The sequence below is a fragment of the Nomascus leucogenys genome, chromosome 10 (genome assembly GCF_006542625.1).
Source record: "Nomascus leucogenys isolate Asia chromosome 10, Asia_NLE_v1, whole genome shotgun sequence".
NCBI lineage: Eukaryota > Metazoa > Chordata > Mammalia > Primates > Hylobatidae > Nomascus > Nomascus leucogenys.
The window spans coordinates 10,290,672-10,308,293 of record NC_044390.1 but is presented as its reverse complement, the minus strand read 5'-3'; the positions used below and the strand labels follow the sequence as shown (position 1 = coordinate 10,308,293).

Below are 17,622 nucleotides of genomic sequence, written 5' to 3'. Positions count from 1 at the left end.
TGTGACCCACACCCTATTAGTACATTCCCTCCCCTTTTGAAATCACTAATAAAAACTTGCTGGTTTTACGGCTCAGGGGGCATCACGGAACCTGCCGACATGTGATGCCTCCCCCAGACACCTAGCTTTAAAATTTCTCTCTTTTGTACTCTATCCCTTTATTTCTCAGATCAGCTGACATTTAGGGAAAATAGAAAAGAATCTACGTGAAATATCGGGGGTGAATTTTGCCCGATATCTGGCTGAATTTCCCCTGATAACTATTAGCACAGTTGGAAAAAGAACACAGATTTCCCAATATTTAACCTACAAATAATTTTATTACACCTTGAATCTCTCTTCAATATCTGCCAGTAATCTCAGCATATCCTTACAAATAATTACTGCTAAACATAATACCCACACATCCACTCTCCCACCAAGATTTAACACATCCAAACATTCTGAAATACTTGTTTTAAATCTTTCTGTGAAACAAATTGTTAAATTGCGATATTAAAGTTCTCTTCTTCCTCTGACGGAAGTAGCCACTAATCTTACAGTTTGTATATATTTGTCCCTTCGTGTTTTCTTACTTTACTACAGAATAATTTATATGCAATAACAAGAAATCCTGACCCTTCCATAAGAATATAAATACTGAGCTGGGTGCGGTGGCTGATGCCTGTAATCCCAGCACTTCGGGAGGCTGAGGTGGGTGGATCACCTGAGGTCAGGAGATAGAGACCAGCTTGGCCAACATGGTGAAACCCCGTCTCTACTAAGAGTACAAAAATTACCCTGGCATGGTGACAGATGCCTGTAATCCAGCCACTTGGGAGGCTGAGGCAGGAGAATTGCTTGAACCCAGGAGGCAGATGTTGCAGTGAGCCACGATAGTGCCACTGCATTCCAGCCTAGGCGACAAGAGTGAAACTCCATCTCAAAAAAAAAAAAAAGAATATAAATACTGTTATGCAAAAAATATTCAAAGAAGGCTGTGAAACCAACTACTTGTGAAAATAATCTTTAAAGAGCAATGGATTACTAATTCAGAGTCCAGTCTAATGAGCCTAGGATATTTTTTTCATTCTACTTTACCTTAGCTCTCAAATTCTACTGCTAAAAAGACAGTTAGATAGACAGATGAATATGACCTCTATTCCTATTATTCCCCTTTCCTAAGATAGGTTCCTGAATGATGGAGACTAACAGGTTGGATATGTTTTGCTCAACTACATTCACTCACTTTTTTTTTTTTTTTTGAGACAGAGTCTCGTTCTGTCACCAGGCTGGAGTGCAGTGGTGTAATCTCAGCTCACTGCAACCTCCGCCTCCCGGGTTCAGGAGATTTTCCTGTCTTAGCCTCCCAAGTAGCTGGAACTACAGGCATGCACTACCACACTCAGCTAATTTTTGTATTTTTAGTCGAGATTGGGTTTGACCATGTTGGCCAGTATGGTCTCGATCTCCTGACCTCATGATCTACCTGCCTCGGCCTCCCAAAGTGCTGGGATTACAGGCATGAGCCACCGTGCCCGGCCATACATTCACTCACTTTTCTTTTTTTTTTTTTTTTTGACACAGAGTCTCATTGCTGGTCAGGCTGGAGTGCAGTGGCATGATCTCGGCTCACTGCAATCTCCGCCTCTCGGGTTCAAGCGATTCTCCTGCCTCAGCCTTCCAAGTAGCTGGGACTACAGGTGCATGCCACCATGCCCGGCTAATTTTTTTTTGTATTTCTAGTAGAGACGGGGTTTCACCGTGTTAGCCAGGATGGTCTCAATCTCCTGGCCTCGTGATCTGCCTGTCTCAGCCTCCCAAAGTGCTGGGATTACAGGCGTGATCACTCACCTTTTAAATTACACATAGCTATATTCCTCAGGAAGACTGCAGTCTTAAGCACAGTCTGACCTTGACCTGGCAGACCATGTATCAGGCACTAAATAATCATGATTACATAAGTATCTACACACACATACACACACACACGGATAACTGTTATTTTGAAAAAATATTTTAGCAAGTCCAAACTTTTCTATCACAATGGGGTTCTCCATATAATCTGTAGATAGAAAGTTTAATGTTTACAAAATACAGTGTATAAATTTTAAATTAGAAATGGGCTTGGCATGGTGGCTCATATCTGTAATCCCAGCACTTTGAGAGGTCAAGGTGGGAGGATTGCTTGAGCCCAGGAGTTTGAGACCAGTCTGGGCAACATAGCGAGACCATGCCGTTAGTAAAAAAAAAAATAATAATAATAATAATAATAATAACATAAATAAAATTAAAATTACAAATGCATTAAAAATGAGAAAAACAGAAACCAAAACCATTCAGGGAACTGAAGCCCTGACTCTTCATTTCCAAATAATGTGACATCCCTTAAAGGTCAAGAGCGGATCTCATCAGTAGCTTTAAAGAAATGCAGGCACACTATAGATGTGGAAGCATTTGATTACTGGAGTCAGCTAAAATGTGCACGAGCTCGACACAAAAATTTCAAGTAGCTGTTAATTTATTTTTGGCACCTACCCTTTGTTTCCTCTCCTCTTTTTATCACTCTCCTTTTGTTAGGTCTCTACTCTGTATCTTTTTTTTCTCTCCTTTTCAGGACCTTGCTCTACCAGGGCCTGCATTACACAGACTTGTGTAGAGGAGGCTACTCCATACAAAAATTAACTAAAAATGTGAAAACTGTAAAACTTCTAGAAGAAAACATTTTTTAAAAATCCTTATGACCTTGAATTAGGCAGAGTTATTAGATACAACACCAAAAGCATAACTCATGAAAGAAAAAAACTGATAAATGGAACTTCATAAATTGTTCATGCTTCAAAAGACATCATTAAGAAGATAAAAAGATAAACCATAGACTGGAGAAAATATTTGCAAATCATGATTCTGAGAAAGAATTAGTAGCTAGAATACATTAAGAACTCTGATAGGGCTGGGAGTGTTGGCTCATGCCTGTAATCTCAGTATTTTGGGAGGCCAAGGCAGGCAGATCGCTTGAACACAGGAGTTCGAGACCTGGGCAACAGGGTAAAACCCTATCTCTACAGACAATACAAAAATTAGCTGGGCATGGTGGTGCACACATATAGTCCCAGCTACTCAGGAGGCTGAGGTAAGAGGATCACTGAACTCAGGAGGTTGAGCCTGTGGTGAGCCATGATTGAGCCACTGCACTCCAGCCTTGGCAACATAGCAAGACCCTGTCTTTACAAAATAAAAAAATAAAAAACAATTAGCCAGGCATAATGGCACACACCTGCAGTCCCAGCTACTTGGGAGGCTGAGGTAGGAGGATCACTTGAGCCCAGGAGTTCCAGCCTGCAGTGAGCTATCGTCGCAATATTGCACTCTAGTTTGGGTGACAGGGTGAGAACCTGTCTCTTAAAAAAAAACAAAACCAAACTCTGATAACTCAAACAAAAAGGCTGTGTGCGGTGGCTCACACTTGTGACCCTGGCAATTTGGGAGGCTGAGGTGGGAGGATCACTTGAGCACAGGAGTTTGAGACCAGCCCGGGTAACAAAGCAAGACCTTATTTCTGTTTTTTTTTTTAAATTAAAAAAAAAGATAAAAGATGTGAATATGTGAAGAAACATTTCACAGAAGAAGATGTAAGAATGGGCAATAAGTATATAAAAACTTGTTCAACATAGTTATTAGGGAAATGTAAATTAAAACCACAATGATATACTTCACACCCACACAATGGCTATAATAAAAAAAAAAACACAGAAAATACCTAGTGTTGGTGAGGATGTGGACCAACTGGAACCTTTATATATTGTTGGTGGGCATGGTAGCCCTTACTCATATGGTGTGAAAAATGAAAAATAGCTCAGAGCAAACTGAGCTATGTGAGGTACGCAAAATTTATCAGGCCCAGAAAAACATGAGTATGAGACTTCAGTGATGGCCCAACCCCCATGCCCAGATGCAACTGTTTGAAGGCATTTTTGTCCCTGACCAGCTGCCTCCACCCATAGTCTCCATGTTCCTGGAATTTGTGAAACAAAGAACAATGTAAAGTCAATCAAACAGCTTATGATATTTTAATATAAATTACTGACAAACAACTTAGGAATTGCCTCTTCTTTTCCTTTAAAAAACCCACCTGTGTGGGAGGCTGAGGCAGGAGAATCGCTTGAACCCAGGAGGCAGAGGTTGCTGTGAGCCAAGATCGTGCCATTGCACTCCAGCCTGGGTGATGAGAGCGAAACTCCATCTCAAAAAAACAAAACAAACAAACAAAGAACAACTTGTGGCCAGGCATGGTGGCTCATGCCTGTAATCTCAGCACTTTTGGCCAAGGCGGATCACTTGAGGTCAGGAGTTCAAGACCAGGCTGGCCAACATGGTGAAACCCCGTCTCCACCAAAAATACAAAAATTAGCTGGGCATGGTGGTGCACACCCGTAATCCCAGCTACTTGGGAGGCTGAGACAGGAGAATTGCTTAAACCAAGGAGATGGAGGATGCAGTGAGCCAAAACTGCGTCACTGCACTCCAGCCTGGATGATACAGTGAAACTCCATCTCAAAAACAAAAACAAAAACACCCACTTGTGGCTGGGCCAAGTGGCTCACACCTGTAATCCCAGCACTTTGGGAGGCCGAGGTGAACGGATCACTTGAGGTCAGGAATTTGAGACCAGCCCGGCCAACGTGGTAAAACTCTGTCTCCACTAAAAATACAGAAATCAGCCAGGCGTAGTGGCGAGCGCCTGTAATCCCAGCTACTAGGTAGGCTAAGGCAGGAGAACCACTAGAACCCAGGAGGCAGAGGTTGCAGTGAGCCGAGATCGCACCACTGTACTCCAGCCTGGGCAACAGAGCAAGACTCTGTCTCAAAAACAAAACAAAACAAAACAAAAACCCCACTTGTAACTGCCCCTAACAGGAGTCTTGGATCTATGCTCCAGGCTTGTAGTCCTCAAATTTGGCCCAAATAAACTCTCTACTTATATTAAGTTTGCCTCATTTTTTTTTCCATTAGGTCGACAGGGTTTTCTGCTGTCTCCTAATGTCACTGAGCACAGAATTTACATTTCTTCTCCTTGTTATTTTGAGATCATTTTCAAGAGAAAGAAGTCAGTACCATCTTTACACTTTCATTTTAAAATCTGAAGTTAGTAACTGACTTTCTGTCATCTGATAGCAGTTAGTAAGAAAAAACAGCTCTACCACCAGCCCATTCACTGCTCTACATATAAATTTGAAAACATTAGTGGTCATTAGAATCACAGGCAGATCTTAAATTTCAGATTCCCAGGTACTGTCTTAGAAATTCTGATTGTGTAGGTCTAAAATGGAACATTAAAAGTAGGTGTTAGAAGAGGGAATTACACAGGGCACCATGGTTCACATTTGTAATCTCAACATTTTGGGAGGCAGGAGGATCACTTGAGGCCAGGAATTCAAGGCCAGCAAGGACAACATAGTGATACCTGAAAAAAAAAAAAAAAAAAAAAAAAACCCAACAACAACAACAAAAAACAAATAGCCAGGCGTGGTGGCATGTGCCTGTAGTTCCTAATCACTTGAGAGACTGAGGTACGAGGATCACATGAGCCCAGGAGTTCAAGGCTGCAGGGAACTATGATAAATAAGAATAGCCCCAGTTGGCCAGGTGCGGTGGCTCACACCTGTAATCCCAGCACTTCGGGAGGCTGAGACAGGTGGATCACTTGAGGCCAGGAGTTCGAGACCAACCTGGCCAACATGGTGAAACCCTGTCTCTACTGAAAATACAAAAACTAGCTGGGTGCCAACAGTGGCACATACTTGTAGTCCCAGCCACTTGGGAGGCTGAGGCATGAGAATCACTTAAACCTGAGAGGCGGAGGTGGCAGTGAGTCAAGATTGCGCCACTATACTCTCCAGCCTGGGTGACAGAGTGAGATTCTGTCTAAAAATGAATAAATAAATAAATAAATAAATAGCCCCAGCCTTCAAGAAGTGAATAAGGGAAACAAACTGAACATACAAATAACTATATATAAGCACAACTATGAAAAGTGCTGACACCTTGAAGAAGTGAAAGACCATAATCGGGCAGAGGTGTGTCAATCAGGAAAGGCTTCACAAAGAATAAAGCATTTGATGACTCCAAATCACCGTTTAAACACAATCCATCAGCTACTCCTATACTAGCTACTGTAGATACCAACTCATTAATGCCAGAAACCTGGACTCTTCTTTTTTGTCCCCACAGTCACCTTTTATTATTACAACTGAGTCAAGTCCTATCAATGTCTCCTGAATATTTAAAGCTTAAATGATCCTTTCCTCTCCTTTGATGTTGCCTCCTTACGTCTTGCCCTCACTATTACAGCAACCTCAGAGGTTTCCTTGGCTCTGTGTTTACCCCACTGCAACCCCTTCTATACACTGCCACTAGAATATTTCTAAAATGCAAATATAACCGGGTTAGGTCTCAGGCTAAATGTTAGCAGCTCCCTATCATAGATGGATAACAAAGATTCAAGTTTCCTTCGCCAAGGGTATTAGGCATTTCACAACGTGTCCACTCACCTTCGCCAGCCTTCTCCCTCATCCTCCACACTGTGTACTCTCTAACCCACCACACTGCAACTCCAGCCGTGCTCTGCCCTTCTGTGTCTGTCCCTTTGCGCATATACCTTTCCTTTTGCCTTGATTTGATTCCCCATCACTTCGCCTTCTCCCTGAAGACTTCTGCCTTTCATATTCCAAATGTCCTTTAAGACAACACTCCAACTTTTTTTTTTATGATGGCTGCCTTGATATTCTTTCCCTCCTACTGTCAAAGGACAAGATAAATTTCTTGATCATGTAATGTTTAGAGGACTTAACCCAGTAGACTTTGTTTACTTGCTGAAATGTCTGAATTCCCTCTAGTCTCTGATCTAATTCACCCTGTACCCTTCTGCACATAGCATGCTGCTTGGTCCACTGTGCAATTAATATTTATGAATAAGCAAATGTGTATAAGGATGGCTGCCACCTTCTCAGAATCTGAGACAGAGCACATTGCTTTTGAAGATGTGTTGCATAACACAAAAATGCAAATTCAAATGAACTAAAAGCTTTAATCACATAAAAGAGTAGGAGGTTGGACCAAATGATTAAGGTCTTTTCCAATTCTAAGGTTCTAGGAGTCTATATATTCCATTGTCCATTTTACCTTCTAAACCAGGAAAGCTACAGAGCTAAATAAAGAGGTATAAAAATTATTAGAAATAAGTCAATGGATTATAATCATCTTCAAAGTGGACAGAAAGTCAAATATAAATTAAAAAAAATTAAAAGCTCTATATGATCTCCAACTTGTAAGAACAATGACTGATTCTGACCCAAGTAAAACAGCGATGGAAAAACACACACCCCATGGCATCTCAACTTTTCAGCTAATGAAAATCCTCACTTAAATTACATTGCATTTCAAAGCAGTTCCCTGTTAAATAACAGCATCTCCCAAAAGTACACTGCTGTGGAAGTTGAAACATGAGCCACAAACAAATGAAATAATTTTGTCAAGGTCATAAAATAAGTCAAACAAATTCCAAAACAGAACCTTTGAGCCGAAATCTAGTTTTATGTTCCGATCTCTTGACGCTAGCCCAGCTTTGTAAATTCTTTTTTTTTTTTCTCTTTTTTTTTTGAGACGGAGTCTCGCTCTGTCGCCCAGGCTGGAGTGCAGTGGCGCAATCTCGGCTTACTGCAAGCTCCGCCTCCCGGGTTCACGCCATTCTCCTGCCTCAGCAGCTTTGTAAATTCTTCATTGTGTTCTTATCATTTCATATTTGTTCACTACAAGTGACATTCAGTGAAATTTATCCATTCCTTTTTTTTTTTTTTTTTTTTTTTTTTTTTGAGACAGAGTCTTGCTCTATCGCCCAGGCTGGAGTGCAGTGGTGGGAATCTCAGCTCACTGCAACCTCCACCGCCCGCATTCAGGCAATTCTCCTGCTTCAGTCTCCTGAGCATCTGGGACTACAGGTACACACCACTGTGCCTGGCTAATTTTTGAATTTTTAGTAGAGACGGAGTTTCACTATGTTGGCCAGGCTGGTCTCGAACTTCTGACCTCAAGTGATCCACCTACCTGGACCTCCCATAGTGCTGGGATTACAGGCAGGAGGCACCGTGCCCAGCCTATCCATTACTTTTTAATAGAATTATTAAAAGGCCTCTTCTATCCTACTCTAGAGTTCTAATAAAAAACAAAAAATGTTAACATCCAGACTTGCCTGAGAAACATCTCTTTATCATTAAGTTATTTCAAAAATGAGGTGACATCATGATTAATCTCTAAACAATGCTCTCTTAGGTTTTCGCCCTTTCTTTATGAAAGTATGTATCATATGAGCTACTTTACAAAGATTTTTTAAAAAAAAACAAGGAAATCAATATATAAGAAAGATGAAGATGATGAATATTCTAACCACAAACAAGCAGAATAAATACATCTTACTTTTTAAACAAGCATTTAAGCCCTGAAAGGAAAGACCAAAAAATATAAAAATAAAAATTTAGAAAAGGGAACAGGACAGATCAGCATGGCTAGGTATTTCACCTCAACATGTTTCACTGACATCATTCAGCTTCCACGGCTGTACCAAGTTGTTAGTAGAGACAGATTGGGTTAAAAACCCCAACTTGGGGTTCCAAGGCAAGTTACTTAACTTGTATAAAACTCCTTTTCTTCATGCAACATGAAGAAAAACAGTACCTATGTCAGATCCGTATCAATTTTCTTTTTTTCTTTTTTTTTTTTTTTTGAGACAGCGTTTCACTCTTATAGCCCAGGCTGGAGAGCAATGGTGCAATCTTGGCTCACTGCAACCTCCGCCTCCTGGGTTCAAGGGATTCTCCTACCTCAGCCTCCCGAGTAGCTGGGATTACAGGCATGCACCACCACTCCTGGCTAATTTTTTTTATTTTTAGTAGAGATGGGTTGGTTTCTCCATGGTGGTCAGGCTGGTCTCGAACTCCCGACCTCAGGTGATCCACCCGCCTCAGCCTCCCAAAGTGCTAAGATTACAGGCATGAGCCACCGCGCCCGGCCAATTTTGTTTTTTTCTAAGTGAGATGAGGCCTCCCTGTTGCCCAGGCTGGAATGCTGTGGTGTGATCTCCACTCACTGCAACCTCCATTTCCTAGGTTCAAGTGATCCTTCCACCTTAGCCTCCTGAGTAGCTGGGACTACAGGCATGAACCACCACACCTGGCTAATTTTTTGTGTCTGTTTTTTTTGTAGGCATGGGGTTTTGCCATGTTGTCCAGGTTGGTCTCGAACTCCTGGGCTCAAGAGATCTGTCCACCTCAGCCTCCCAAAGTCCTGAGATTACAGGTGTGAGCCACCATGCCTGGCTTGTTTTTTCTTTTTCTGGGTTTTGTATTTTTTTTTTTTACAATAGGGTCTTGCTCTGTTACTCAGGCTGGAGTGCAGACTGGAGTGCAGTAGCCTAAATATAGCTCACTGTAGCTTCAACTTCCCAGGGGCTTGCCCCACCACACCTGGCTAATCTTGTTTATTTTTTGTAGAGACGAGGTCTCACTATGTTGCCCAGCCTGGTCTCAAGCTATCCTCCTTCCTTGGCCTCCCAAAGTGCTGGGATTATAGGCATGAGCCACCATACCCAGCCTGATATCACCAACTTTTCCTGAGTTGCTAGAAAGCCAAATTTGTGGCCCATCCTCAGCTAATGAATAGGACTACATGATATACATTACTCTGTACAAATCTTCCATTAGCACTATTGTTTTTCCTTCAGCAAGGTTTATTTTATAATAGCTTTGTTGAGATATAATTCATATATCACAAAATATGTTTTTACCCTTTTAAAGTATACAATTCAGGCCAGGTGCAGTGGCCCATGCCTATAATCCCAACACTTTGGGAGGCCAAGGCAGGAGGATTGCTTGAAGCCAGGAGTTGGATGCCAGCCTAGGCAACATGGCAAGACCATGTCTTTAAAAAAAAAAAAATTAGCCGGGCATGGTTGTGCATACCTGTAATCCTAGCTACTAAGGAGGAAGAGATGAGAGATCACTTGAGTCAAGGAGGTTGAAGCTGCAGTGGGCCATGATCGCACCACTGCACTCCAGCCTGGGTGACAGGACGAGACCCCATCTCAAAAAATAAATAAATAAATAAATAGAAACTCCATGCCCATTATCAGTCATTCCTCATTCCTATTTTATGGCTGAATAGTATTCCATTGTAGGAATATATCGCATTTAGTTTATGCAGTCATCATTTGATTAGTATTTGGGTTCTTTCTGCTTTTTTTTTTTTTTTTTTTTTTTTTTTTGAGTCAGAGTCTCACTCCGTTGGCCAGGCTGGAGTACAGTGGCATGATCTTGGCTTGCTGCAACCTCTACCTCCCTGGTTCAAGCAATTCTCCTGCCTCAGCCTCCCAAGTAGCTGGAATTACAGATGGTCACCACCACACCTGACTAATTTTTGTACTTGTAGTAGAGACGGGGTTTCACCACGTTGGTCAAGCTGCTCCCAAACTCCTGACCTAGTGATCTGCCCACGTTGGCCTCCTAAAGTGCTGGGATTACAGGCATGAGCCACTGCACCTGGCCCTTTCTACTTTTTTGACTATTATGAATAATGCTGCTATGAACATTCCTCTACAAGTTTTTGTGTGGACATATGTTTTCATATCTCTTGGGTGGATACCTAAGAGTAGCATTGCTAGGTCATATGGTAACTCTATATTTAAACTTTTCAGAGCTACCAGACTGTTTTCCAAAGTGGCTGCACCATTTTAGATCCTATAAGGACTCCCATTTCTCTACATCCTGACTAGCACTCATTACTGTACATCTTCTTGATTATGGCCACCCTAGTGGGTGTGCAGTGGTACCTCACTGAAGCATTGCTTTGTATTTATTTAATGGCTTATGATGTTGAACACCTTTTTACATCCTTATTGGCCACTGTATATCTTCTTTAGTCTATTCAGATTCTTAAGGCTGGGTGACTGATCTTTTCACTGTTTGAGTTTTTTTTTTTTTTTTTTTTTTTTTTTTTGAGATGGAGTCTAGCTCTGTCACCTAGGCTGGAGTGCAATGGTGCGATCTCGGCTCACTGCAACCTCCACAACCCGGGTTCAAGCAATTCTCCTGCCTCAGCCTCCTGAGTAGCTGGGATTACAGGCATGCACCACCACACCGGGCTAATTTTTGTATTTTTAGTAGAGATGGGATTTCACCATGTTGGCCAGACTGGTATCGAACTCCTGACCTCAAGTGATCTGCCCGCCTCGACCTCCCAAAGTGCTGGGATTACAGGTGTGAGCCCCCGCGCCCAGCCAAACCACCGCACCAGGCCTGAGTTGTTACATTTAGGTCTATAATCCATTTTGAGTTAGTTTTTGTGTATGTCGAAAGGAAGGGGGTCCAATGTCATCCTTTTGCAGGTGGATATCCAGTGATATCAGCACCATTTATATGTTGACAACCTGATTTATTTAAAAAAACATTTTGACTTTTTGTATTACACACATTTTTTAAGTCACCTGAAGTCAATTGTGAAGTGATACTCATGTAAATAAACTGACTTTAAAAAATTACTCAACCAAGGTCATACAGTTAGTAAGTGACAAATCTAAGACTAAAACCCAGGACTTAGGATGCCAAATTTCAAGTTTTCCCATTAAAATAAAATACTAACTTACATGTAAATAAGTTTCATATTTACTCATCAAAGATAAGAAAAGGCAAGCCAGAAACAATATATTTATTGGTAAGATTACAGAAAGCTTGATTTGAGATGTTTAAGATTTGGCTTGCTTATTTTCATAAAAATCGATAATAGCAGCCAGGCGCGGTAGCTCACGCCTGTAATCCCGGCATTTTGGGAGGCCAGTGTGGGCAGATAACCTGAGGTCAGCAGTTCGAGACCAGCCTGACCAACATGGAGAAACTCCGTCTCTACTAAAAATACAAAATCAGCTGGGTGTGGTGGCGCATGCCTGTAATCCCAGCTACTCAGGAGGCTCAGGCAAGAGAATCACTTGAACCCTGGAGGCGGAGGTTGCAGTGAGCCGAGATCGCAGCACTGCACTCCAGCCTCGGAGACAAGAGTGAAACTTCATCTTAAAAAAAAAAAAAAATCAATAATAGGTAAAAATCTACTAAGCATTCACTTTGTGTTAAGCCCTGTTCTAAATAGTGTATAATCACTTAATAATCACAACAATCTTAGAAAATAACGTCAAGTGTCCACTTTTTTTCCTCCTCTTTTTACAGATGGGGAAACTAAGGAAAGTAAAATTAAGTAAGTTGTTCAAGATCGCAGAGCTAGTAAGTGGTGGGAACCCAGGTAATCTGACTCCAAAGACCACTATGAAAGCAAATTACTTAAGAAAAAGGCATTCACCAGCCTGTGGCCAGATGGATTAACAAGTGTCTAGAAAGAAAGAGACTATTCTATCATTGCTATTGTTGTCTCAGATGAAGAGACAGAAAGAGAAAATTCATTAGCGTGGCTGAGAATTCTAAAGGAGGGAAATTATTAGTACTGGTGGCATCAGGTAAAAAATGTTCAATGTCCATAATCAGGGTGGAGGGTATTGGGAATATTGAATGGGTACAAAAACACAGTTAGATAGAATGAACAAAATCTAGTGTTTGATAGCACAACAGAGTTATTACAGTCAACAACAATTTATCGTACATTTTAAAATAAGAGTATAGCCGGGCACGGTGGCTCACGCCTGTAATCCTAGCACTTTGGGAGGCCGAGGTGGGCGGATCACCTGAGGTCGAGAGTTCAAGACCAGCCTGACCAATATGGAGAAACCCTGTCTCTACTAAAAATACAAAATTAGCCGGGCATAGTGGTGCATGCCTGTAATCCCAGCTACTCGGGAGGCTGAGGCAGGAGAAGCGCTTGAACCTGGGAGGTGGAGGTTGCGGTGAGCCGAGATCGTGCCATTGCACTCCAGCCTGGGCAACAAGAGTGAAGTCCGTCTCAAAAAACAAAAAAAATAAAATAAGAGTATAATGGGAATGTCTGTAACACAATCACATAAAGGCTTGGTAAATGCATGAGATGATGAAAAAAATTAATGTACTCTGTTTCACTAAAAACAATGTCCATGATTAACTAAAGAAATAGTCCTTTTTTTAAAAAAAAAAGATAAAAATTTAACAGGGCTACTGCAATATAGCACAACTAATAACATAAAACAATAATATAAATACAGGAAGGGAAAGGAAAGGCAGGCACAAATGCAGAGGAAGGAACCTTGGGAGTCTCCACTGCCCACAAAATGAATGAGTCAACCAGGTGGTGTTATCACAGGATGTGTTGGAAACAGACATAACACTGCTGGGTTAAAGATTAATCCTTCCTTTATACGATGTATCAGTGAGATCCCTGATAGAATGTGGAAACCAATTTTGGTCAGTGCTCCATGAAGTATGGAAAGAAATGGGAAAAGATTCACGCAAAACAAACAACTAGACCAAAACAATAGAAAAGAGTGTCTGCGAGGAAAAGAAAAAACTTGGAGTTGCTTTTCAAAGAAAGTCAAGATTGATTTAATTATGGCCCTCAAGAAGACAATTTGAGGCTGGGTGCAGTGGCTCACGCCTGTAATCCCAGCACTCTGGGAGGCCGAAGCTGGTGGATCACCTGAGGTCAGGAGTTTGAGACCAGCCTGGCCAACATGGTGAAACCCCTTCTCTACTAAAAATACAAAAATTAGCCAGGTGTGGTGGTGGGTGCCCATAATCCCAGCTACTCAGGAGGCTGAGGCAGGAGAATCACTTGAACCTGGAAGGTGGAGGTTGCAGTAAGCTGAGATAGCACCATTGCACTCCAGCCTGGGCGACACAGAAAGACTCCGTCTCAAAAAAAAGACAATTTGCATGTTCTTCCTCAAATTCTTCACAGGCTTTGGTTCTTTCCAGTCATTTAAATCCCAGGCAAATATCATTTTCTAAGAGGCTTTTTCCCAAAGTAGCCTCCTGCGTTTGTAGCACATCACTCTGATTTGTTTCCTTCATAGCCTGTAACACTCTGAAGTTCTTCCTGATTATGATTAAGCACGTAGGTTCCTCTTACCCTGTTAGAACACAGCTAGGCCGGGCGCGGTGGCTCACACCTGCAGTCTCAGCACTTTGGGAGGCCCGAGGTGTGTGGATCACCTGAGGTCAGGTGTTCGAGACCAGCCTGGCCAACACAGTGAAACCCCGTCTCTACTAAAAATATAAAAATTAGCTGGATACGGTGATGGGTGCCTGTAATTCCAGCTCCTCAGGAGGCTGAGGCAGGAGGATCACTTGAACCCGAGAGGCAGAGGTTGCAGTGAGCCGAGATCGTGCCATTGTACTCCAGCCTGGGCAACAAGAGTGAAACTCCACCTCAAAAGAAAAGAACGTGGGCTACATAGAAGCTTAGGACCTGAGTACTGCTTATCTCTAGTAAATACCAGTGGTACCTGGAACATAGTGCGAATTCTATAAATATTTGTAGAATCTATGTCCATGAAGCTGCAACATGGAAAATGAGCTTTCAAATTAAAGCAAGACAGACACCAGTAAGACACAAAAGGAATTACTTGATAGTCAAAGTAAAATCTATACATTGCTGACTGCTGTGGGTCTTTAAGAAGAGAGGCTGAGGCAGGAGAATGGCGTGAACCCGGGAGGCAGAGCTTGCAGTGAGCCGAGATTGCGCCACTGCACTCCAGCCTGGGTGAGAGAGCGAGACTCCGTCTCAAAAAAAAAAAAAAAAAAAAAATCAAATTATTTTATCTTCACTATTCTATGAGTATTATTCTTTTTTTTTTACCTATAAAACGGCACCCTTTAGTCCCAAAAGGTTAAATAATTGGCCCAAAGTTGACCAGATCATAGCTGGTGGATCTGGGACTTAAATTCAGACTGCTGCACGTGGGCCATTCATTTAAGGCTGAAAATAAATTTAAACAGAGCAAAAATATTAAACAGGAAGGATAATAGATTGATAAAATTATGACACAGGAATTAGGTGAAAGTATGGCACATGAATTTTCTCCATGGCTTGCTATGCTGTGTGGATCTTTTCAAATTCCATATTGCTGTAACATTCCTGGGGACATTGTTGATGTACTAATTTTTTCCCTTTAATAACGTCTCTTAAAAAATGTGGTTTCAAATGAAAGAGATAAATATACTCATGCCAAACTAGAGAGACATTATAATGAACCCCTGCATCATGCATCTTTATTTATTTATTTATTTATTTTTGAGATGGAGTCTCACTCTGTCACCCAGGCAGTGATCTCGGCCCACTGCAAGCTCCACCTCCCGGGTTCACGCCATTCTCCTGCCTCAGCCTCCCGAGTGGCTGGGACTACAGGTGCCCACCACCATGCTTGGCTAATTTTTTGTATTTTTAGTAGAGATGGGGTTTCACCACATTAGCCAGGATGGTCTCAATCTCCTAACCTCACGATCAGCCCACCTCGGCCTCCCAAAGTGCTCAGATTACAGGCGTGAGGCACCGTGCCCGGCCCTCATGCATCTTTTTTTTTTGTTGTTGTTGTTGTTGTTTTATTTTTTATTTTTATTTTATTTATTTATTTATTTTTTTTTATTATACTTTAGGGTTTTAGGGTACATGTGCACAATGTGCAGGTTTGTTACATATGTATCCATGTGCCATGTTGATTTCCTGCGTCATGCATCTTAAACAACTCTGAACACATGGACAATCTTCATGTATGCTGTTCTCCCCCCAAACTCACACACACACTGGATTATTTCAAAGCAAATGATGATGTACTATTAACAGCCATCTTTATTCTTTCCCAAAATAATTTGAGTCTAAAATGCATATAATTCCTTTATTTCAAAAAAATCTACAAAAAATTGGTAGCAATACAGGGAACAATTCTAAGGGGGGGGGTGGTTTCTTATCAAAAAGCAAGCCATTGGACATTAGGAAAAAGAATTTCTTTGCCTGGCACCATGGCTCACGCCTGTAATCCCAGCACTTTGGGAGGCTGAGGCGGGTGGATCACTTGAGGTCAGGAGTTTGAGGCCAGCCTGGCCAACATAGTGAAATCCTGTCTCTACTAAAAACACAAAAATTCCTGGGAGGAAGAGCTTGCGGTGAGCTGAGGTCGCGCCACTGCACTCTGGCCTGGGCGACAGAGAAAGACTCCGTCTCAAAAAAAAAAAAAAAAAAAAAAACAACCCACAAAAACTAGCCAGGTGTGGTGGCACGTGTCTGTAATGCCAGGCACATGGGATGCTGAGGCAGGAGGATGGCTTGAACCCAGGAGGCGAAGGTTGCAGTGAGCTGAGATGGCGCCATTGCACTCCAGCCTGGGTAACAGAGCAAGACTGTCTCAAAATAATAATTTCTCAAAAATCACTAAGTAATCTCTAAGTGATACATACTTGGTAACGAGAATATTTTAGGTGCCACATTATAGCAGGAATTGAATTTAAATTTCGAAAGAGTTTTATAAGTTTTAATAAAACTCACGAGGGTTTCTGTGCCTATCATGCAGACAAATATCATTCCCAAGCATAGGGAGAGGTCAAGAAGCAATTAAGTACCAAAATATACCTGTTTATCTTCCAGTGGGTCAGGCTCTCCTTTACTTGACTCAGAGCTGACATCATCTTCATCAGAACTGTTGATGACTTCCTCCTCATCAGAGGGAAGGTCACCAAGACCAAGATCATTCTGTTCCTCCTGGGATGCTCCTGAACTGCATTCAACAGAAAGCAGGTATTAGTCACCTTCAATAATAAGGAGTGCTAGCAAAACAAAAACCAAATCAACATCTTATCTTCATAACGCAAACAAGATATATCTAAGGGATTTGTAAGAATGAAAAGACCCAGATCAGCCAACTTTCCCTTCCTTCACCCCGTCTCAGCTGCCAAAAACTCAAATTAATTTTTTGAATTTTTAATGACAAGAATGTGGGTGGGAAGCAAGTTTCCCAGCTGCTCCCATCCTATGCTTCTATATATCCCTCCCAAAGAAGATCAGGTCTCTGCTCCTAGAATAAACTAAGAAGCTTTACAGAAAGTGCGCTGGTTTACCATAAAAGGCTGCCAGGTATACCAGAAGAGTTGCTGTTTCCTTAGGCCTTGGTGTTTAAAACAACAACAAAAACCAAGTTAACAAATCTATGAGGACTGGGGGATAATAATGGTGACTACCATCAACAGTGCAGGTGCAACTGTGAACATGTACCCTGCTATGGTTATCACTGTTCTGTTCACAAGACATGGGGAGGAAGAGGAAATTTTACAAATTCTCAGATTATGCTCAAGACCTGCTGCATTAGAACTACGAGGGGCACGGGGCCCAGCAATTTGCCCAGCAATTACAACTACCTGGGCCACAGGGCCTAGCAAATAATAAGTAAGCTTGTTTAATGCTTTCTGGGTGATTCTGATACAAGCTAAACTTGGAAAACCACAGAACCAGGCCATTTACCAATTCCTCCTTGCCAGCCTGATATCATCAAGGTTCCTCCGTTTGTTTTAACATAGATCTCATGAATCTAAAAGCCACTGTTGCAATCCAATCTGTGGGGGGAATTCCATAGGAAAGTTCCCTAAGAAGAGATGAAAAGAATTCCTTCTAGTATTGGCTGTAAAGATTCAGGAG

General features: G+C 41.8%; 1 protein-coding gene across 1 annotated transcript in view; it reads right to left on the bottom strand.

Moving 5' to 3' along the window:
- The window catches only part of FGD6 (FYVE, RhoGEF and PH domain containing 6), a 140,287-nt gene that overhangs the window by 78,320 nt on the left and 44,345 nt on the right, over window positions 1–17,622 (bottom strand). The window contains exon 3 of the mRNA XM_030819830.1: window positions 16,564–16,708. Coding sequence (XP_030675690.1) covers window positions 16,564–16,708 — 145 coding nt within the window. The remainder of the gene's footprint in view (window positions 1–16,563; window positions 16,709–17,622) is intronic.